This window comes from Urtica dioica, chromosome 10 (assembly GCF_054948205.1).
Source record: "Urtica dioica subsp. dioica isolate 48M chromosome 10, U.dioica_male_clone48M_v1_H2, whole genome shotgun sequence".
NCBI classification, from domain to species: Eukaryota; Viridiplantae; Streptophyta; class Magnoliopsida; order Rosales; family Urticaceae; genus Urtica; species Urtica dioica.
Window position 1 is genome coordinate 25,564,633 of NC_142765.1, and position 16,525 is coordinate 25,581,157.

General features: G+C 37.1%; 3 protein-coding genes across 4 annotated transcripts; all 3 read right to left on the reverse strand.

The window, feature by feature from the left end:
- Positions 1-1,845: 1,845 nt before the first annotated feature.
- On the reverse strand, positions 1,846-5,930 carry LOC149384484 (uncharacterized). Of its 2 annotated transcripts, none has more exons than XR_016301924.1 (11): positions 5,810-5,930; positions 4,828-4,947; positions 4,664-4,733; positions 3,900-3,970; positions 3,629-3,693; positions 3,464-3,508; positions 3,296-3,376; positions 3,102-3,138; positions 2,860-2,908; positions 2,281-2,441; positions 1,846-2,181 (listed from the first exon to the last, which is right to left on the reverse strand). XR_016301924.1 is itself a non-coding variant. In XM_089629597.1 (11 exons), exons 2-11 carry the CDS (start codon positions 4,934-4,936, stop codon positions 2,112-2,114), a joined length of 789 nt encoding a protein of 262 aa, XP_089485723.1. In that variant the 5' UTR covers positions 4,937-4,947; positions 5,810-5,930; the 3' UTR covers positions 1,846-2,111. The 2 variants fall into 2 exon arrangements, 1 of the variants encoding a protein (XP_089485723.1); XM_089629597.1 differs by having other exon boundaries at positions 3,102-3,169.
- Positions 5,931-7,458: 1,528 nt separating this feature from the next.
- On the reverse strand, positions 7,459-10,552 carry LOC149384485 (serine/threonine-protein kinase STY13-like). The gene is made up of 3 exons (XM_089628559.1): positions 10,275-10,552; positions 8,842-9,881; positions 7,459-8,150 (listed from the first exon to the last, which is right to left on the reverse strand). The coding sequence occupies exons 2-3, from the start codon at positions 9,786-9,788 to the stop codon at positions 7,811-7,813; spliced, it is 1,287 nt and encodes a 428-aa protein (XP_089484685.1). The 5' UTR covers positions 9,789-9,881; positions 10,275-10,552; the 3' UTR covers positions 7,459-7,810.
- A 2,908-nt stretch (positions 10,553-13,460) lies between these two features.
- Positions 13,461-16,357, reverse strand: LOC149384486 (glucan endo-1,3-beta-glucosidase 6-like). Its single transcript, XM_089628756.1, has 2 exons — positions 15,573-16,357; positions 13,461-15,065 (listed from the first exon to the last, which is right to left on the reverse strand). The coding sequence occupies exons 1-2, from the start codon at positions 15,902-15,904 to the stop codon at positions 13,964-13,966; spliced, it is 1,434 nt and encodes a 477-aa protein (XP_089484882.1). The 5' UTR covers positions 15,905-16,357; the 3' UTR covers positions 13,461-13,963.
- Between the last annotated feature and the right edge of the window lie 168 nt (positions 16,358-16,525).

Consider the following 16,525-nt stretch of genomic DNA (forward strand, 5'->3'; position numbering starts at 1 on the left):
AGTAAAAGTGGATAATTGAGTTAACGAATTCCTGCACGTTCCTCTTCCCGTTAGCCATAATTTTTTACTTACATAAAAACTACTTTTTAATTTTTTAAATTTTTTTTTTTTGTTAACTATTTTTCATATTTACAAGCTACGACGCACTAGTTGTAAACACGTAGTAGTAGTACCGCATGATGTGATTTTATTTCCTTAATTATGTAGAATATAGATAGGCAGGCATATCAATTTCCTATATAAAGTTGTATCAGATAAATAGAGGAAATAGAAAAGAGCAATACTACGTTAAATAGATGAAATAGAAAAAGAGCAACGGAAAACATCAGCACAGTGCTAATCACAAAGTTGTTTTTTTTTTTTTTTTTTTTTTTTTTTTTTAATACCTTACTACTTTTTCACCTTATCAAGCGGTCTATTATTGCGGCTAAAGTTAATTTTCTTGTCAAATGCTTGACAATGCACGATAATTCAATTGTAATATAATCTTGAAACTTAAAGAGAATATCAAATCTCTTAAAAGCCAACAGGAATATCCGAAATTGCATTAATTTAGTTTTTATTATATATATATATATATATATATATATATATATATATATAATTAAGGCATCGAGTTCTTATAAACTTGTAGTTGAACTAAGGCATCTCACTTTTAGACGTGTTTTTTAACTTTAATCTGAACGATCAATTGTAAGAAGGTCTGATTATATCAAAAGACTAAAATAATAAATGTTGAGATATTGGCTCAATTTTCGAATAGAGAATCTAACAAACTCATTTTATTATTATTATTAGAGGGATTTCAGTTTAAATACCAAATGTTTTTGCAATTATACAATTATATACTCAATTTTTTAAAAAAATTTAGCATCCACATGTCCTTTAATAGGAGTGCTACTAATTGTGGCACTCAAATCAAATGTAAGTTGAGTATATAATTCCGTGGCCTAGTTTTCATCCTCCAAGTGGTATCATTATCTTCAATATTAAAAGAAATCGCTTTAATATTTGCAAACAACCAGTTTTAGTACGAGGTGCGTAATTTCGATCCTGTCATACTCTCGACGTTCTATATAGCTAAGTAACCAATTAAAAAAAAAATTAAATTTGGCTAAATAGTCGAGATTTTGTTGATTTTGGAGAATACTCATTAACATAAATTAACGAGAATCAAATATTCAAAAGACCTTTCATGAAACATTTCAGAATAAAAATTAGTTATTAAATGAGTTGATCATAGCCACCTTTAATGATCTTTTATTCTTTAATTATCTCTCTCCTTTAATGATCTTTTATTCTTTAATTATCTCTCTCCTTTAATGATCTTTTACTCTTCACTATGGTGTCACAGTCTCCCATATTTAAGTAATGTAATTTTTATTTTAATTTTTGTTAAATATTGGTAAGTAATAAATAATTTTAATCACTTAGTTAAAAAATATAAACATTATAATTATTTATTGAAATATTATTAATAAAGAGATTGTATAGTTTTAATAATATAATAATGGTGAATAGTATTTCGGTCCCACTATGTTTTTAAAGAGAATGGATTAGTTATATTAAATATTGCAACTTTCTAATTGCAGTACATAGCTTAGCTTAGATTAAATATGCAGACTACTATTATCACTAACTCTTTTTTTTTTTTAAAGCTATCAATTTCTATTGATAAAGGTCGCACTATAATTAAAATGAATAATTATAATAAATTTTGCAACTCTCTAATATTAGTAAATAACTTTGATTTGCAAACTACTATTATCACTAGCTCTTTTCATTTCTATACTATATCCATCTATTTCTACGAACAAAGTTCCCACTGTATTTTGAAAAGACTTGATTATATAAATTTTGCAACTTTCCAATATTAATTCATAACTTTGATGTGCAAACCAACTATTTAACATAATTACAGTCACCAAGTAAATATCGATACTTCTTTGCCATTTGTTTTCATCTACACAACTATGTACGAATCAACATTGTTACAAGAATCATTAAAAAAATCTAAAAGAAAACGCCCAAAAACAAAAACCGAGAAATTCTACAAATACAAACACGTAAAACAGAACTCATATAATCTCTCTCCTCGTTGCTAATTCATTTCATTCATTAATTTTTAGCAGCGTGTTCACATAGGAGTAGCTCGAAAACGCCACGAAAAGTTTTCGGAACCTAACATACCAACAAAAATTGTCACTTTTTTTTTTTAAACAGTAAAATAAAATCGCTCTTCCACAAGTTAAAAACGCAAGAGGAATTGAGAGCTCGTACCAGACCCATTGGCTTGAGTGCTGTGACATGGCGAGAAAACTGTTTCGAGGGCGTTCATTTACGAAGCAGTGCATCGATTCTTTCGAACATTGCTTGGCTAGAAAATATGACAGCCATATATCGACCGGCCCGCTGTACTTGCGTAACAAATTGGTGCTAACCTAAGGACACAGAATTTCTAAGTCAAATAACTGTGTGATATTGTAATCAAGAAAAAATGCATTAGTACCGTATCTGTATTAAAATACTCTGTCCACTGAATCAAATTATTTCCATGTAAAAAAAAAAAAGATAGCAAATAAATCCTGTTCTTTTTACCATAAAAAATCAGGATTAAAAAAAAAACCTATTCATTGGATAAGAATAAAGTCCATAGTCCCACTCTACATGTCAAGTCCCACTATCCCCAAAAAGTCCAATTAGATCTGCTAATTATTGAGCCTATCCTCTCAGTTTATTAGTGATTCAAAACTCATTCATGCTAATTGGATATACGTGCAAAAAAAAAAAAAAAAAAAAAAAACAGTCGATGACTTTTTCATATTCATATTAAAACTAAAGAGAATTGAGTGAACGAACAAGTTCCCAGGCTCTGATGTCTTTGTTGGTACTATCGAGCAAGAAATTCCTGTAAGCATAAACTTGCAATCAGACTGAGTGAAACACTAAAACATACCTTAATGCGATGAAAAACAGGAACGGGTAACCGGGAATATTATATGATCTGAATAAATACATGCATTTTCATATGAACGAGCTGGTTTGTGGTTTTATATAAAAAAAAAATAAAAAAAAATAAAGTGGATTAATACTAAACTCACCGTACTCCATGATAAACGTCGCGATGATTACAATGACCTGAAACACCATGGCTGTCGAAAGTGATAATCTGAGATGAGATTGTGCAAAATTGAATCTTAGACGAGAAAAATAAAAGTAAGTTGGGGATCGAAAGAACTTCCAAATATATACATATATAGTAACAGTTTGAGAACTAGAAAAGAAATGGTCAAACCATATTGATGCCATGACTAACGACTTCTTCTTTGATAATCTTTGCCAGTAATTTGTGGTCCCAGACTTTTCCGAAACCATCCTGATAATAAAATGAGTTTGATTAAGAGGTGCATAGGAATATGAGCTCAAATTATCGCCGATACACATGAGATGTTTCATCTCGTACCTGCAATTCAGGATGGTCCACACACTTCACTTGTTGAACTGGAATCTGATGCAACAAAGTCAACAGAAATAGAATATTATTTACTTCCAATACTCGAACAATATTACACAAGAAAGATTAGTCACTGCTTAATATTAGTATATGTTCAAAAGTATGTCAAGATACCTTGAGGACCGCACAGGCTTGATATAGCTCTTGTTTTCTAATATTTCCTTTACTATCAGCATTGCCTGTGAAAGAAAGGAAACAATTGGCTTAAATACCAGGAAAAACGCGTCTACAGAACTAAAAAAAAAAATGTATCCTGTTTCTACACCCATGGCACTGGGGAAAAAAAATATAGATATAAAAAAACCGTGGTATAACTACTAGGATATATAGTATATCAGATCAAAGAATATATACATAGGGATCACATATCACATAAGTGTGTTACCGATAGACAAGCATAGTATGTGAACATTATACCCTCTGGATGTGAGATAGCTTATTGTTGGAGAGAAAAACCTGCAACAAATAGCATATGATATTTAAAGCACTTTAAAACGCCTCTCTTGAAAGATAACAGAATAACAAGTGTTCAATGTCGATTGAACTAAACAAGCAGTAATTTAAAGTAAACTCATTTAAGATTTAGATTAGAAATTCTCTTTTGCATCATCAACTGCAAGTGGAATCTTAGGAACCAGAAATATGAAAGCTGAGTACAGCGAATATAATTGAATAGCTAAGTTCTCGAGTCCCTTGGCTCTCCCAAAGATCAGAATTTATATTAAGACCCCGAAATTATAATATGAAGAGAAGTAAAAGAGAAGAAAAAAAAAATGTGTTTGTATCACTGAATGAGAGCCAACTGTCAGACCCTAGAAAAAAGAAACCCTAGCTGACAGACAATTGAAGACACACTAGAATTTACAAAGACTAAACTTTGATAATAAAATGCAACGTATAACTTAATTTCTTATAATTCCTAACTCGGCTCTTAACAAATTTCTTCTCCGTTCTTCTAATGTCCAGATCATTATAATTCTCTAATATATAGTGCCCTAACATGGAATGCATAAATTATATATCGGGTACTAATGCTTCTTTGACATCATTTCAAAAAATTCGACATAATAAGTTATAGGAAACGATTACTGACACATCTTGCTTTTGATCATAAATAATTCATATTGAATTCGTAGTTTTGAAGCGTACATGGACTCATCATCTGGGTGGGCAACAACCAACAAGACATTTCTCTTCGAAAGCTCGCCTGATTTCAAGCCTACACATTTATCTAGAATAAATTAATAAATACACAAAAAACAGCATTAAGAACTCACTAAGCATGAAGCCATATAAGATATTCACCAACCCACCATCACTGAGAAAAACATCATTCGAAGTCAAAGGGGAGCTACGAAGAATTTTGACTAGTGAAGCTATCCAAAGCACGATGAGAGAGCCAATGATCAAGATCCACGCCATATCGGATACACCTGTGAGCATCGATTAAGAACTTATCAGAAAACCCGATGAAAAACAGTTCACACAAAGTATAAAACCCCAAAACCGAAATAGAAACGGGTTTGTATGATGATGAAACCGGAAACTCATTCAAGTCATCAAAGAATTTCACTTCATAGTACATCTTTTTTTCTTGCTATAATAATATGTAATTTAGTTCTATCTTGATCTAGTGAACTACAAACTAGGGTCAAACTCCTTGGCTCAATGACCAAAATACTCCATTTGGCATCAAATTCACTACAGCCAGGATTTCAACGTGGCACAGAAAAGTTACCTTCTTGAAAATCGATTTAAATAGCCGTTGAAGAGAAAAACAGACGGAAAAAGAACAAAACCCTTGGATTTACCCAAGGTTTTAAAAAACGTTAAAAACGTACGTAATGAGGCGTGGAAACGGTAAAACGCCTACGTTTTAGGTCTGGAAAATGACCTTGCTTGAACACCACTTTGCAGATTTGGACTTGTTATAAAGACTTTTTTTCTTTTTCATTTACTTTTATTCAGTTTCAAGTTTTCAACTAAGAAAAAAGCAACCCTAAACTTCTAAGTCAAGACCCAGGACAAAATCCCCCAAAATCGAAAATGCACAAACAAAAACCATCATCTAAGCCCTAAAATCAGGGAATGCTCAACATGGTATATCTTGATTAGACTTTGCCAGAAACGGAATTTGAATTTTAGACGATTTCAAATTACATAAACTAAAAACAGCGAAAATTACTCGGAGTAAAAAACACATCGACTATATATTTTCGAAATGAAATACGGAATTCAAGCAATACTAATAAAAAAAATAAAATAAAAAACTGAAACTAAGAGTTTGAACATCACCTGGTGGTTGACGATGAGACGATGCGATACGGTCGGAGAAGGCGACGGCGAGCAATTGGGAGCGACGGCTTGAGGATTTTACAGGTATCACTTGCAGGTTTTCATATTTAAGAATTATATTTTTTTTTTCTTTTTTATATTTAATTATGTTCAGAAAGTTTGGAACGTCGTTTTCGTTTTCGAAATGCCTCTTGATTTACTAAAAATCTAACAAAAAAAAATGTAAAAAAAATATAATTAATTTACCGTTTTCTAGAAAAAAACCAACAACCGATAAAAATCGAACGAAAAAAAATGTGATAACTTTTTTATTATTATAGAAAATTGTATGTATAATATTTTATAAATGTGCTAGTAATGTAAATATATATATACGTAAATATTGCATTATTTTTGTTTTTATAGATTTTAAAATCAATTTTTATCTTTTTTCTTAAATAAAATAGCATACATTTCATAAAAAAAAAGCCTAAACTAATACAAACGCAACGTGGATCAAGTCAATAGCATTCCAAACTTAGAGGACGTAACAAAAATAATGTAGAGTTCTTTTTTTTTATTGAGCGATGTATTAAAAAAGATCGTATTTTTCGATGGCACTCTAAACTTGGAGCAGCGTGTCGTGTTCGAATCCTGAAGATCAAATATAGTTTTCTCTTTAAGTAAATAAGTCGAAAAAAACGACAAGAAAATAGAAAACGAGAATGGTCATGAGATTTTTGTTTTAGCCTAAGCGCATGAGACCTCAAATTCGATTAGTCTATCAATTGAATTACAAATTTAAGTTCAACTTGTTCTCATGACGATCTGAGTGTGAAGAAACTTCAATTGAGGTGAGTTACTTAGTTAATTTACGCTAAACGTCAAGCCTTTTTAGGATATATGACCAAGTTTGATTTTCATTGCTATTTCGTTTTTTTTTTTTCTTTTATGTTCTTTTCTTTCACGGATTTATGGTGCATATATATCACGGGGATCTATATGTTTATACTCATTTATTTGTTTAATTATATATTACTTAGTTACATTCACACAAAATGATTTTAGCAAAATTTATGTTCTAGGATCTTGGGATTTGGTCACTGCTAAGAGTGTTTGATTTTTATGGATTCCTACTTTTTTCCAAAAAAAAAAGGGAGATCTTGTCAATAAACACTTTTAAATCTGTCTTTTTTGAAGAAAAAAAAAAAAAGTAAAAATGTGAAATAAGTCACTTTGTATTATTGGTTGTTTTTTTGTTCGTTCTTAACTGACAATGTTTTCTTTTGTCATATACTCTACAAATATTCCAAAATACCATAAACATCTTCAAGCATAAAAATTATAAAATTAAAAATCAATAAAAGAGAAGAATAAGTCACTTTGCCTCGCTAATGAAAACAACTCGTCTTTGAAAATAAAAAAATACAAATTGTAAGCTACTCTGTTCTCTTTAAAGTTTTGTAAAGCTCCGGCAGCAAGAGTCCAAATCGAAGATACTGAAAGGAATTTCCATTTTGCCAGGCTCACAATTCTTCAGAAGAAAAAAAAAACGTAGGCTCACTTATTACACGGTTCATATTTAGAATGTCACAGAACACGTCCTTCCAGTTCCAAACCCCCCTGATTCAAAACTCAAATTCACATACAATCAATAAACCTATTAGTAATTTTATCACATTTCCCAAATTTGTGGTCTCCTTATAATTTTCGCCAAGCAAATATAGCTTAAAAATTATCGAGAGCGAGAACGAGAGAGAGAGAGACAGAGAGACGATGCGACGAGCAGTGAACAAATAACACAATAATTTACGCTGCCTCAATCCAATTCAAAGGTGGCTTGTTTTTTTTTTTTTTTTTTTTTTTCTTATATGTTGGTTTGACAAACACACTAATAACAACTTTTTCACTTTCACTCTCTCATCATCATCATGATCATATTCTTCTTCTGAATTGTGTTTCTGTTTTTTTTTTCTTTTTCTTTTTTTATGGGTAGAAACAGTAGAGACCACCCCTCCCTCCTCAGTCGGTGGTCATGGGGTGGGTGATGCAGCAGCGGAAGCGGGCCTTGCGGACGGTGGTGATGATGTCCATCTCGGCGATCTCGAGCATGCGGACGACGTCGGAGAAAGGGGGGCGCACGTCGGGGTTGGCGTCCCAGCAGCGCGTCATGATCTCCCCCAACACGGGGAGGCAGTCCCCCGGCACGATGGGCCGCACGCCTTTGTTGACCACCGCGAATGCCGCCTGCACCGCCGTCATGTTCTGGAACGGCAGCATCCCCGTTATCAGCTCCCACAGCACTATCCCGAAGCTGTACACGTCCACCTTCTGCGTGTACGGCCTGTGCTGTATCATCTCTCTAACAACCCCCACAAAAAAAAACATATAACAACATGTTCCGAACTGAATCAGTGTATCGATTTATTGCAAGTATAACCAAGATGATATATAAAGCTAAATCAGATGGCCAACTTAAACGTTTGACATTGCTAAATAGCTAACGTTTGGTAAATCTTAGGTAAACAGCCACTTTCAGACGTAAATCTCAAGTAAATAACCAACGTTTTGTATATGAAAGTGGTTATTTACCTAAGATTTACGTCTGAAAGTGGGCTATTTACCTAAGATTTATCAAACACTGGCTATTTAGCAATTTCAAACGTTTAAATCGGCTATTTTCCTTTTTTTTTTTTTTAAACAAGAATCTTATATTAACAGGCTGAAAACGCCAATTTACAAAAAGGGAGAGCAAATCGGCTATTTTCCTGATCGACCCTTGAAAATAACCCAGATGCATGTTATTAGCAGAAAAGTCAAGCAAACAAACTAGAATATGGACCTGGATATAAACTCAGCACGTAAAGGAATCAAACTTACCAGAAGAAAGAAACTAACTAGACAAGAGTAAAACAAAACAAAACAAAACAAAACAAAAAACATAAACACTGCAAGCAAAGTGGCAATAGGGTAAAAAAAAAAAGGGGGAGTGAAGAAAAAGTAAAAAATGACTTGTTGCAGATAAGAGAGAGAGTTGAGAGAAAAGGTCTTACGGAGCCATCCAGCGATACGTCCCAGTCTCCGGGGTCATCCCTTCCGTCTGAACCTCGATGCGGGCGACCCCGAAATCAGCGATCTTGATGGACTTGTCGGAGTTGATCAAGAGATTGTCGGACTTGAGGTCGCGGTGGATCAACCCGAGGCCATGGACATAGGCCATCCCTCTGGCGACGTCGAGCGCCTGCTTGACCGCGAGCTTCAGAGGCACGGAGCGGCTCTGGCGCCTCATCAGAAACTGCCTCACCGAGCCGCCCTTGGCGTACTCGGTCACGATGCACCACACCATCGGCTTCCTACACCCGCCGATGAACCTCACGATGTTCGGGTGCTTCAGAGTCGCGAGCATCTTGACCTCCTGCTGGAACTGCTGTTCCATGACGAGGGCTTTGTCGGGGTCGTTCTCGGGCCGCTCGAGGATCTTGATCGCCACGTCCTCGCCCTTGTAGGCCCCGCGGTAGAGCTTCCCGAACGCCCCCTGGGCGAAGGCCTCGCCCATGTGGAGCTTCCCGAGGTCGATGGTCCACTCCTCGTAGTTCTCGAGCCCCTCGGTCGGGAAGCTCGGGTCCATGAGGGCTCGGGCGAGGGCGTCGTCGCTCAGGGCGTGCATGACTCGGCCGCGGCGGTTCACGCTCTGCTGGGCCGAGTAGTTGTCGTTGAGCCGCCTCTTCAAGCCTTGGTGGTTGAGGATCCGAGTGTGAGAGTCGTTCGTGTTTGACCCAACGCTGCTATTGTCCACGGACATGGCCACCGAGCCTCCGTCGTTGCTCGTCGCCACGCTGTCCATCGACATGTTCGTGCCCTCGAGCTTGTAGTAACCGCCTTGGGACATGTCACAGTAGTTGTTATTGTTGTTGTTGTTGTTGTTGTTGTCGTGGTGGTGGCTATTTAGCCCACCCATCATCATCCCCTGGAATTTCTGAACTCCTTGACCGTCCAACATTTTTTTTTTTTTTTTTGTATATAAACTCTTTCTTCTTCTTCTTCTTTTTCTTCAAACACTGGTTATTTGTAGAGCATCACAAGCTTCAAGACTCTACATGTAAGAAGCAGAGCAGAGGAAGAAGAAAAATCAGTCAAAAGATACTTTTTTTTTTTTTCTGTTTCTATATTTGGGGGAAAAAAAGCGTAAGAACAAATTTAGCAAATTGAAGAATACAACCACCGAATTCAACCACCTTGACAATCGAAAATTTCATTTCCGCACCGAAACAAACAAACAGAAAGGAACGATTAAACCTCACGCGAAAAAAATAATAAATAAAAAAAAACCCCAAACAAAAAAATCTGATAAATCATCGCAGCTTATCTATAACCCTCGGATAACAAATCGACCTAACAGATACACGGAAACAAAATTCTGCAGTACATAAACCCTAAATATTATGTGGAAAAAAAGATCTGATCGGAACAAAAAGGCGAAACGGACCTCGATGGAAATATCTCGGCCGTGCGATTCGGGTGAGCGAGCCGTGAAAATTCGCCTGAGAGAGAAGTACGAGAGATCGAGAGAGAGATGATTTTGGGATTTTGTTTTTCCCTTTTTGGAATTTCGTCTTCGTGGTGGTGGTGTTGTTCTTCTTCCTCTTTGTTCTTAGTCTTCGAAGTCTTCTGGTCTTCGTTCACACATTTTCATTCTGTCCTGTCTTTTTTTTTCTATTTCATTTCGTGTTTTTATTTATTTATTTTTTAATATTTTATTATTATTTTATATCTTATTTATTGCCGGTGAGAGGAAGGGAAAGTCTTGGGTGTTGATCACTCAGACGTAATTTTCAGTGTGTCTTTCTATTGCGTCATTTCCACGTGACTATCACGACCTCTTTTTTTTTTTTTTACTTCTTTTTCTTTTTTACTTCGTCTCTTTTTCTTTTTGGACATTTAAGAATGCTACAAAATATATTTACTATTACTACACGGATATAATGTGTATTTGTCCGAATCGCAGTAAGAGTATGGAAATTTTCGAGTTCTAGTCAATATAAAGATGCTTCCTTATTCCACACACAAGGACTCATTCTTTATGGGAAGAAGGAAAAATTATCTGGTGATTGGTAACGTTTTATTTGGCGTGTGTCAATTTTTTTTAGATATTTATATTTTAAATAGATTCACCTTTATTTGACCAAGATCGTAATTGGGGAAGTCTGAAAAAAAAAAAACACACACACACACACATAGTCAGGTGACACACGTTTTAACTAAATAGATTTCAGAATTTATTTATAGTGTTCAACTGATTTTTTATTTTTATTTTGACTCTTAAATGAGTTTGTACTGCTGTAATAATTTTACTTAAAAATGAGCTTGTACTGCTGTAATAATTTTCTACATGAATTTTTTCCCACACGCCATGGAGGATACATAAAACCCTTGCTACAGCTTTCAATTATAACGTATTAATCAGCTATTACCAATTAATTTGAATTCTCAATTAATTAACTTCTCACCCCCCCCATTAACTTTCACGTTTCCATTCTCTCTCTTCATTTCATTCATTCACTTCACTCGCTCTCATTTCTCTTCTTCCCCGACCGACCGTACATCTTCTTCACCGGTGCACGAAGAGAAAAAAAAATTCACCTTCCTTTTGTCGACCTCATTTCTTTCGCCCGCCTTCTTCTTCTTCACTCTCCTTCGTCGACCGAAATGAAGAAGAAATTTGATCCCCCAACCAAGAAACCCACAAACCCTAGAAAACATTCATAACAAGATTCTCGTCAAATTCCCACAAAAAAAACTCTCCGCCTGAGACACATGCAATACCGCGTCGGAGTCCACGAGTGGGCCGTGGAGCCATAGCCATAGTCGAGAATAAGGCGGCTCATGTGACGAAGAAATCGACGACAGCGAAGAAGAGAAACTCAGCAGCGCCGCCAAAGTCTTATGGCAAACGCCATAAAACTGAGGACCCTGGATCGTCTAACTCCTCTGATTTCGATGTCGGAGCATTCGTCATGGCCTCGTGCAGAACAGACCCATGCCAAGAGATTAGTTGTTTGAGTTTTCCATAGATGTGGATTGTCGAATTTCGTGACTAATTTGTAAAAATGTGTTGATTTATAACATGGTTTTGGTATGAAAATTGTTAGAAATGTGTTGTATTTAAGGAATTCAAATCATGAATTTTTCAAGTTGCTAATATCCTAAATATTTCTGCTTTATTTGATAGAAATGTGGCTTGATAAACAGCATTTTTGTGTATATATAGGTCTGGTTTGCGTTGGTTAGAATGCATATTAAGATGTTGGTATGATATATGTATTTTTAATTATTTCATTTCAAAAAATTTCATATGCTCGTTTGTGTGTATGTACAGATATTGTGTTACTTTTCATTGACTTTGTGATCATTCTTATCACGAAATCTAGTGATTGTAGTTATTTCGCGACACATTGTGGTTTGCATAGTAAAATACTTCATCGTTTCGTGACAATATTGTCAAGAACAAAGTTGATTTCATGACAAATATTGATCATGGAATCAAGTGAATTCGTGACAAATGTGAGGTCACAAAAATCTCAATTTTGTGACAACATGGTGACGAAACAACTATTTTCGTGACATTGTTGTCACCAAATTGACTTGTTTTGTGCGAGATATACATGTACTTTGTGGATTTGTGTGCTGTTGGTGCAATGATCCCGAGACTGAAACCAACAGTCACAACGTGTGGCCTCCGCGCTGAGGCCTCTCTGCAGATCGCGACCTCTTATCCGAGGCCTAACCTTTCGCTCATAATGTCAAGTACGTCTCCATCGTGGTCATCGAAGTTTGGCATAATGGCATAAGTTAAAGTTGGAGAATGGCCTCAACTAGTAGCAAATTTTGATAATTTGGACTAAAATAGTAGCAATTATTGTTAATTTTAGACTTATAAGTCTACAATTTATGATAATTGTATACTTTCATGTCTATAGTTACTAGTAAAAGTGTCAAAAAATATAGTTACTATTATTTTTGTCTAAATTATCAAAATTATTACTAGTTGAGACTATTTCCCATTAAAGTTAAGGTTCATTGTTCAGTATTTGTGTTGATATCATGATCTATGTTGTGCATGGATTGTATATTTATTGATTTGCAAGTTTGAGTTTCTAAGAAAATTTATGGGATTGGTGTTATAACTTATAAGTGAGAAATGAGAGAGATGAGAATAATGGAGAAACGAGAGTTTAATATTTTATTTGAAAACCATGCGTCAAATGCTATTTTTGTCAAAATGCACATAATTTTTAAAGGGTCTTTTAGTTATATAGTCATTTGACTTATAGTGTTTTGTATAATAGCCAACTTTTTGTAAATTTTTTGTAAATAGTCATTTACGGCACTCAAAAAGACAAAAATACCCAAAAACATTCCAGCTTATTTTGGATCTTTTTGTCTTTTTTAGTATCGTAAATAAAATGAAATGGTTATTTACAAAAAAATTGGCTATCTAGTAATTCTTAGACTTCCGGTGACCTATTTGACTAAATTTTTTATTTTTAAATGTACACTATTAACCCATAAAAAACCAATTATACATCATTCAACACGTACTTTTCCAAATTACCCTTCACATATCACATTTAAATCGATATGCAACTAAATACCTCCGGTCTCCACCACCATGTTCGTCAAAAACCAATTTTACATCATTCAACACGTACTTTTCCAAATTACCCTTCACATATCACATTGAAATCGATATGCAACTAAATTAAATACCTCCAGTCTCCACCACCATGTTCATCAAAAACCAATTTTACATCATTCAACACGTACTTTTCCGGATTACCCTTCACATATCACATCGAATTCGATATGCAACTAAATACCTCCAGTCTCCACCACCATGTTCCTAAGAAACCGGGACACCGGAAAAAGTAGACGAAAAAGAACGGCTGACACCAACGTCAAAATAATAGTAACTCATTACATGTTCCAAATACACATGTACTTCCCAAAATATGCATACCTTCCCACATAATAAAACCAAGGCACCCTTTGTGCTTGTTTCCCACCCCCAACAAAAATTTCACACCAAATAACCACCGGCAACAACGCAATATAGTCGCACGAAGTTGAGATTCTTCAATAAACCGATCATAGAAACGGTTACGTTCCTCGAGTCGACTAGCACCAGAGCAAGAACGACGGGAGGAAGAGAACGACGACGAGGAGGGCGGGGATGGGCTTGGCGGCCGCGCCGTAGTATGGCTTGATCATGACGTTGAAACGGCAGGAGCCGACGGAGGGGTCCTCCTTGGTGATGGTGGAGAGGTTCGGGAACTTGCAGGCCGTGTCGAGCTGGTCGTGCATCTGGAAGTAGCTGTTGAAGGCGAACGAGAGGTTGCCTCGGGAGTCGAGCCCCGAGCACGACGTCCCGTACCCGAGGCTCGTGCAGTCCGCGAGCGAGCACGCGAAGCTCACGCTGGGCGCGACCTGAGGGTCGTCGAGCCGAGCGCTCCGGCGGAGCACGCACCACTTCCGTTCCAAGTACTCGACGCCCGTGACGGGGACGAGCGCGCCCGTGTTGGTGGTCCCGAGGTTGAGCTCGTATTTCGGCCGGCCGTCGTAGGTGAGGATCCCCCAGTGCCGCTCGAAGTTTCCCGGGGCGATGCTTTTCGCGTCCTCGTCGACGAGGCTGAAGAGGTAAGCGTCGATCGGGGCGGGCCGCATCGGCGTTCCTTTGTTGATCCGGTTCATGAAGCCCTGGTTGAATCGGCGCGCGAGGACGGGGTTGGCGTTGCGGTCGCCGTCCGTGGGCCACCCGATCTCGCCGATCACGATCGGGAGGTTCCCGAAGCCGTTCTTCTCGAGGGCCCACACGAGGGTGTCGTAGTTGGCGTCGAACATGTTGTAGTACGAGGCCTTGGAGTCGACGATCGGGGACGAGTTTTCGCCGTCGAAGAAGGCGTACTCGACCGGGAAGTGGGGGTCGATGTAGAGGCTGATGAACGGGTAGATGTTGACGGTGAAGGGCGCGCCGTTGTCGCTCAGGAACTTGACGATGGCCATCATGAGGTCGTGGATGTTGGCTCGGAAGTCCCCGCCCGAGGGAAGCCCGTTGCTCGACTCGTACACGTCGGCGTTCAGAGGCACCGTGGCCCGGATTTTGCTGCCGAGACCCGCCTTTATCAGCGCCGACTGTACGTTCTGCAGCGCCGGGTATGTCGTCCGAAGGAAACTCCCGTTGTACGTCTCCAAGAACGGCTCGTTCCCGACCGCCACGTACCTGTCCCAATCCCGTCCCACGCAAATCAAAATCGGGTCTTTTTATTTTTTTTTACACAAATCTCTTTCTATTTCAAATGGGTGATGTTCCAATGCGCTCAGTTCCAATGATGGTGGTACAAAGAAGTTAGCTTTACCACCAAAAAGCACACATTATTGGTATTTTTTTTTTCTTTTAGGTGGCTCCTATTGATAATTATAAAAAATTGGATTGGAAACGCTCTCAAGTTATAAACTTTGAGCGTGTGTGTGTGCAGATTGTCCTAAATGAACTCTGAAATGAGAATCTCACGACTTAAATGCACATCATATTTTTTCAGTTTATCTTTAGGATTTCACTAGGCTGATACTTGTTTTACATGGGTTTCATTTTTTTGTTTTTCCTTCTTTTGAACGACAGGCTTACAACAGCAACACACAAATTAAGTAAGTAACTTAAAAACCCTTTAAGAAAAAAACCATAACTTTCATTTAATAGATCTTCAGAGAGAGAGGAAAGAAAAAGGACCTGATATTGACGTTATTGTTGTTGATATGAGTGGAGACATTTTGGGCGACCCATTTCTCGGCAGCTTTGAGACTGCTGGCCATGGTCAAAAGCATGTCGTTTGGAATACCGACCATGACTTCGATCCCAGATCCGGAGAGAGCTCGGAGAGTGTCGTAGTTAGCGTCGAACAGCTTCACTTTCGTGAACCCGTTTTGTCTCAACATCCTCACAACCTTGTCCGGCTCTAACTGGTGACTCGCCTGAGTTCCCCAGTTCGCGCCGATTCCATTCACTCTCTCACTCGCACTCACACACAGGCATATCCACATCCATATCAACACTTTTGCCATTGCCTCTCTCAAGACAACTTTTTTTTTAATTTTTCAGCAAGCGTTTGAGATTGAGATAAATGAAATGGAGAGAGAAACTCAAAAGAAGAGGTGGGTTCTTTTTCTTTTTCTATTTTGGTGCATGATTGGTCTGATCACTGATGAGAGAGAGAGAGAGAGAGAGAGAGAGAGAGAGAGAGATACTTGAACAAGCTAAAGGATCTTTGGTTGAGTTGTGTTGTGTTTGTGTCTCTTCAAAGTTCAGTTGGATGACTAGGGAGAGGTCAGAGGGATTTTAGTTGGTTCAAGAATATTACTTTTAGTTTTTTTTTTTTTTTTTTTTACTACGAAAAAGAATATTTTTTAGTTGGTTTCTTTCAAGAATAAATTCTGTTGTTTCTCAAATGAGCGATTAATAAAAAAGACGTATCTTTTCTGAACACATTCCACCAAAAAAAGGCAAAGAAAGCCACGCTTTTTTATGACAGGCACAGCCAAGATGTTCTGGTTTTCCATAATATATCGAGAAAAAAAAAATTACACTATATATTGGAAAAGGATATTATATATATTGGAAAAGGATGTCACCGAGCGGCTTTGGATATTATGTGTGTCCCTCCCAGGCCAGGCGGTTCTGTGACA

What these genes read in the sequence shown, in the direction of transcription:
- LOC149384485 (XM_089628559.1), bottom strand. Translation starts at nt 9,788, where the DNA reads ATGTTGGACGGTCAAGGAGTTCAGAAATTCCAGGGGATGATGATGGGT. An exon ending in ACGTATCGCTGGATGGCTCC is followed by an intron (nt 8,151 to 8,841) that starts GTAAGACCTTTT and finishes GGGGGTTGTTAG; the next exon opens with AGAGATGATACAGCACAGGC.
- LOC149384484 (XM_089629597.1), bottom strand. Translation starts at nt 4,936, where the DNA reads ATGGCGTGGATCTTGATCATTGGCTCTCTCATCGTGCTTTGGATAGCT. An exon ending in TGATGTTTTTCTCAGTGATG is followed by an intron (nt 4,734 to 4,827) that starts GTGGGTTGGTGA and finishes ATAAATGTGTAG; the next exon opens with GCTTGAAATCAGGCGAGCTT. An exon ending in GACGTTTATCATGGAGTACG is followed by an intron (nt 2,909 to 3,101) that starts GTGAGTTTAGTA and finishes TTATGCTTACAG; the next exon opens with GAATTTCTTGCTCGATAGTA.
- LOC149384486 (XM_089628756.1), bottom strand. Translation starts at nt 15,904, where the DNA reads ATGGCAAAAGTGTTGATATGGATGTGGATATGCCTGTGTGTGAGTGCG. An exon ending in AACAATAACGTCAATATCAG is followed by an intron (nt 15,066 to 15,572) that starts GTCCTTTTTCTT and finishes GGATTGGGACAG; the next exon opens with GTACGTGGCGGTCGGGAACG.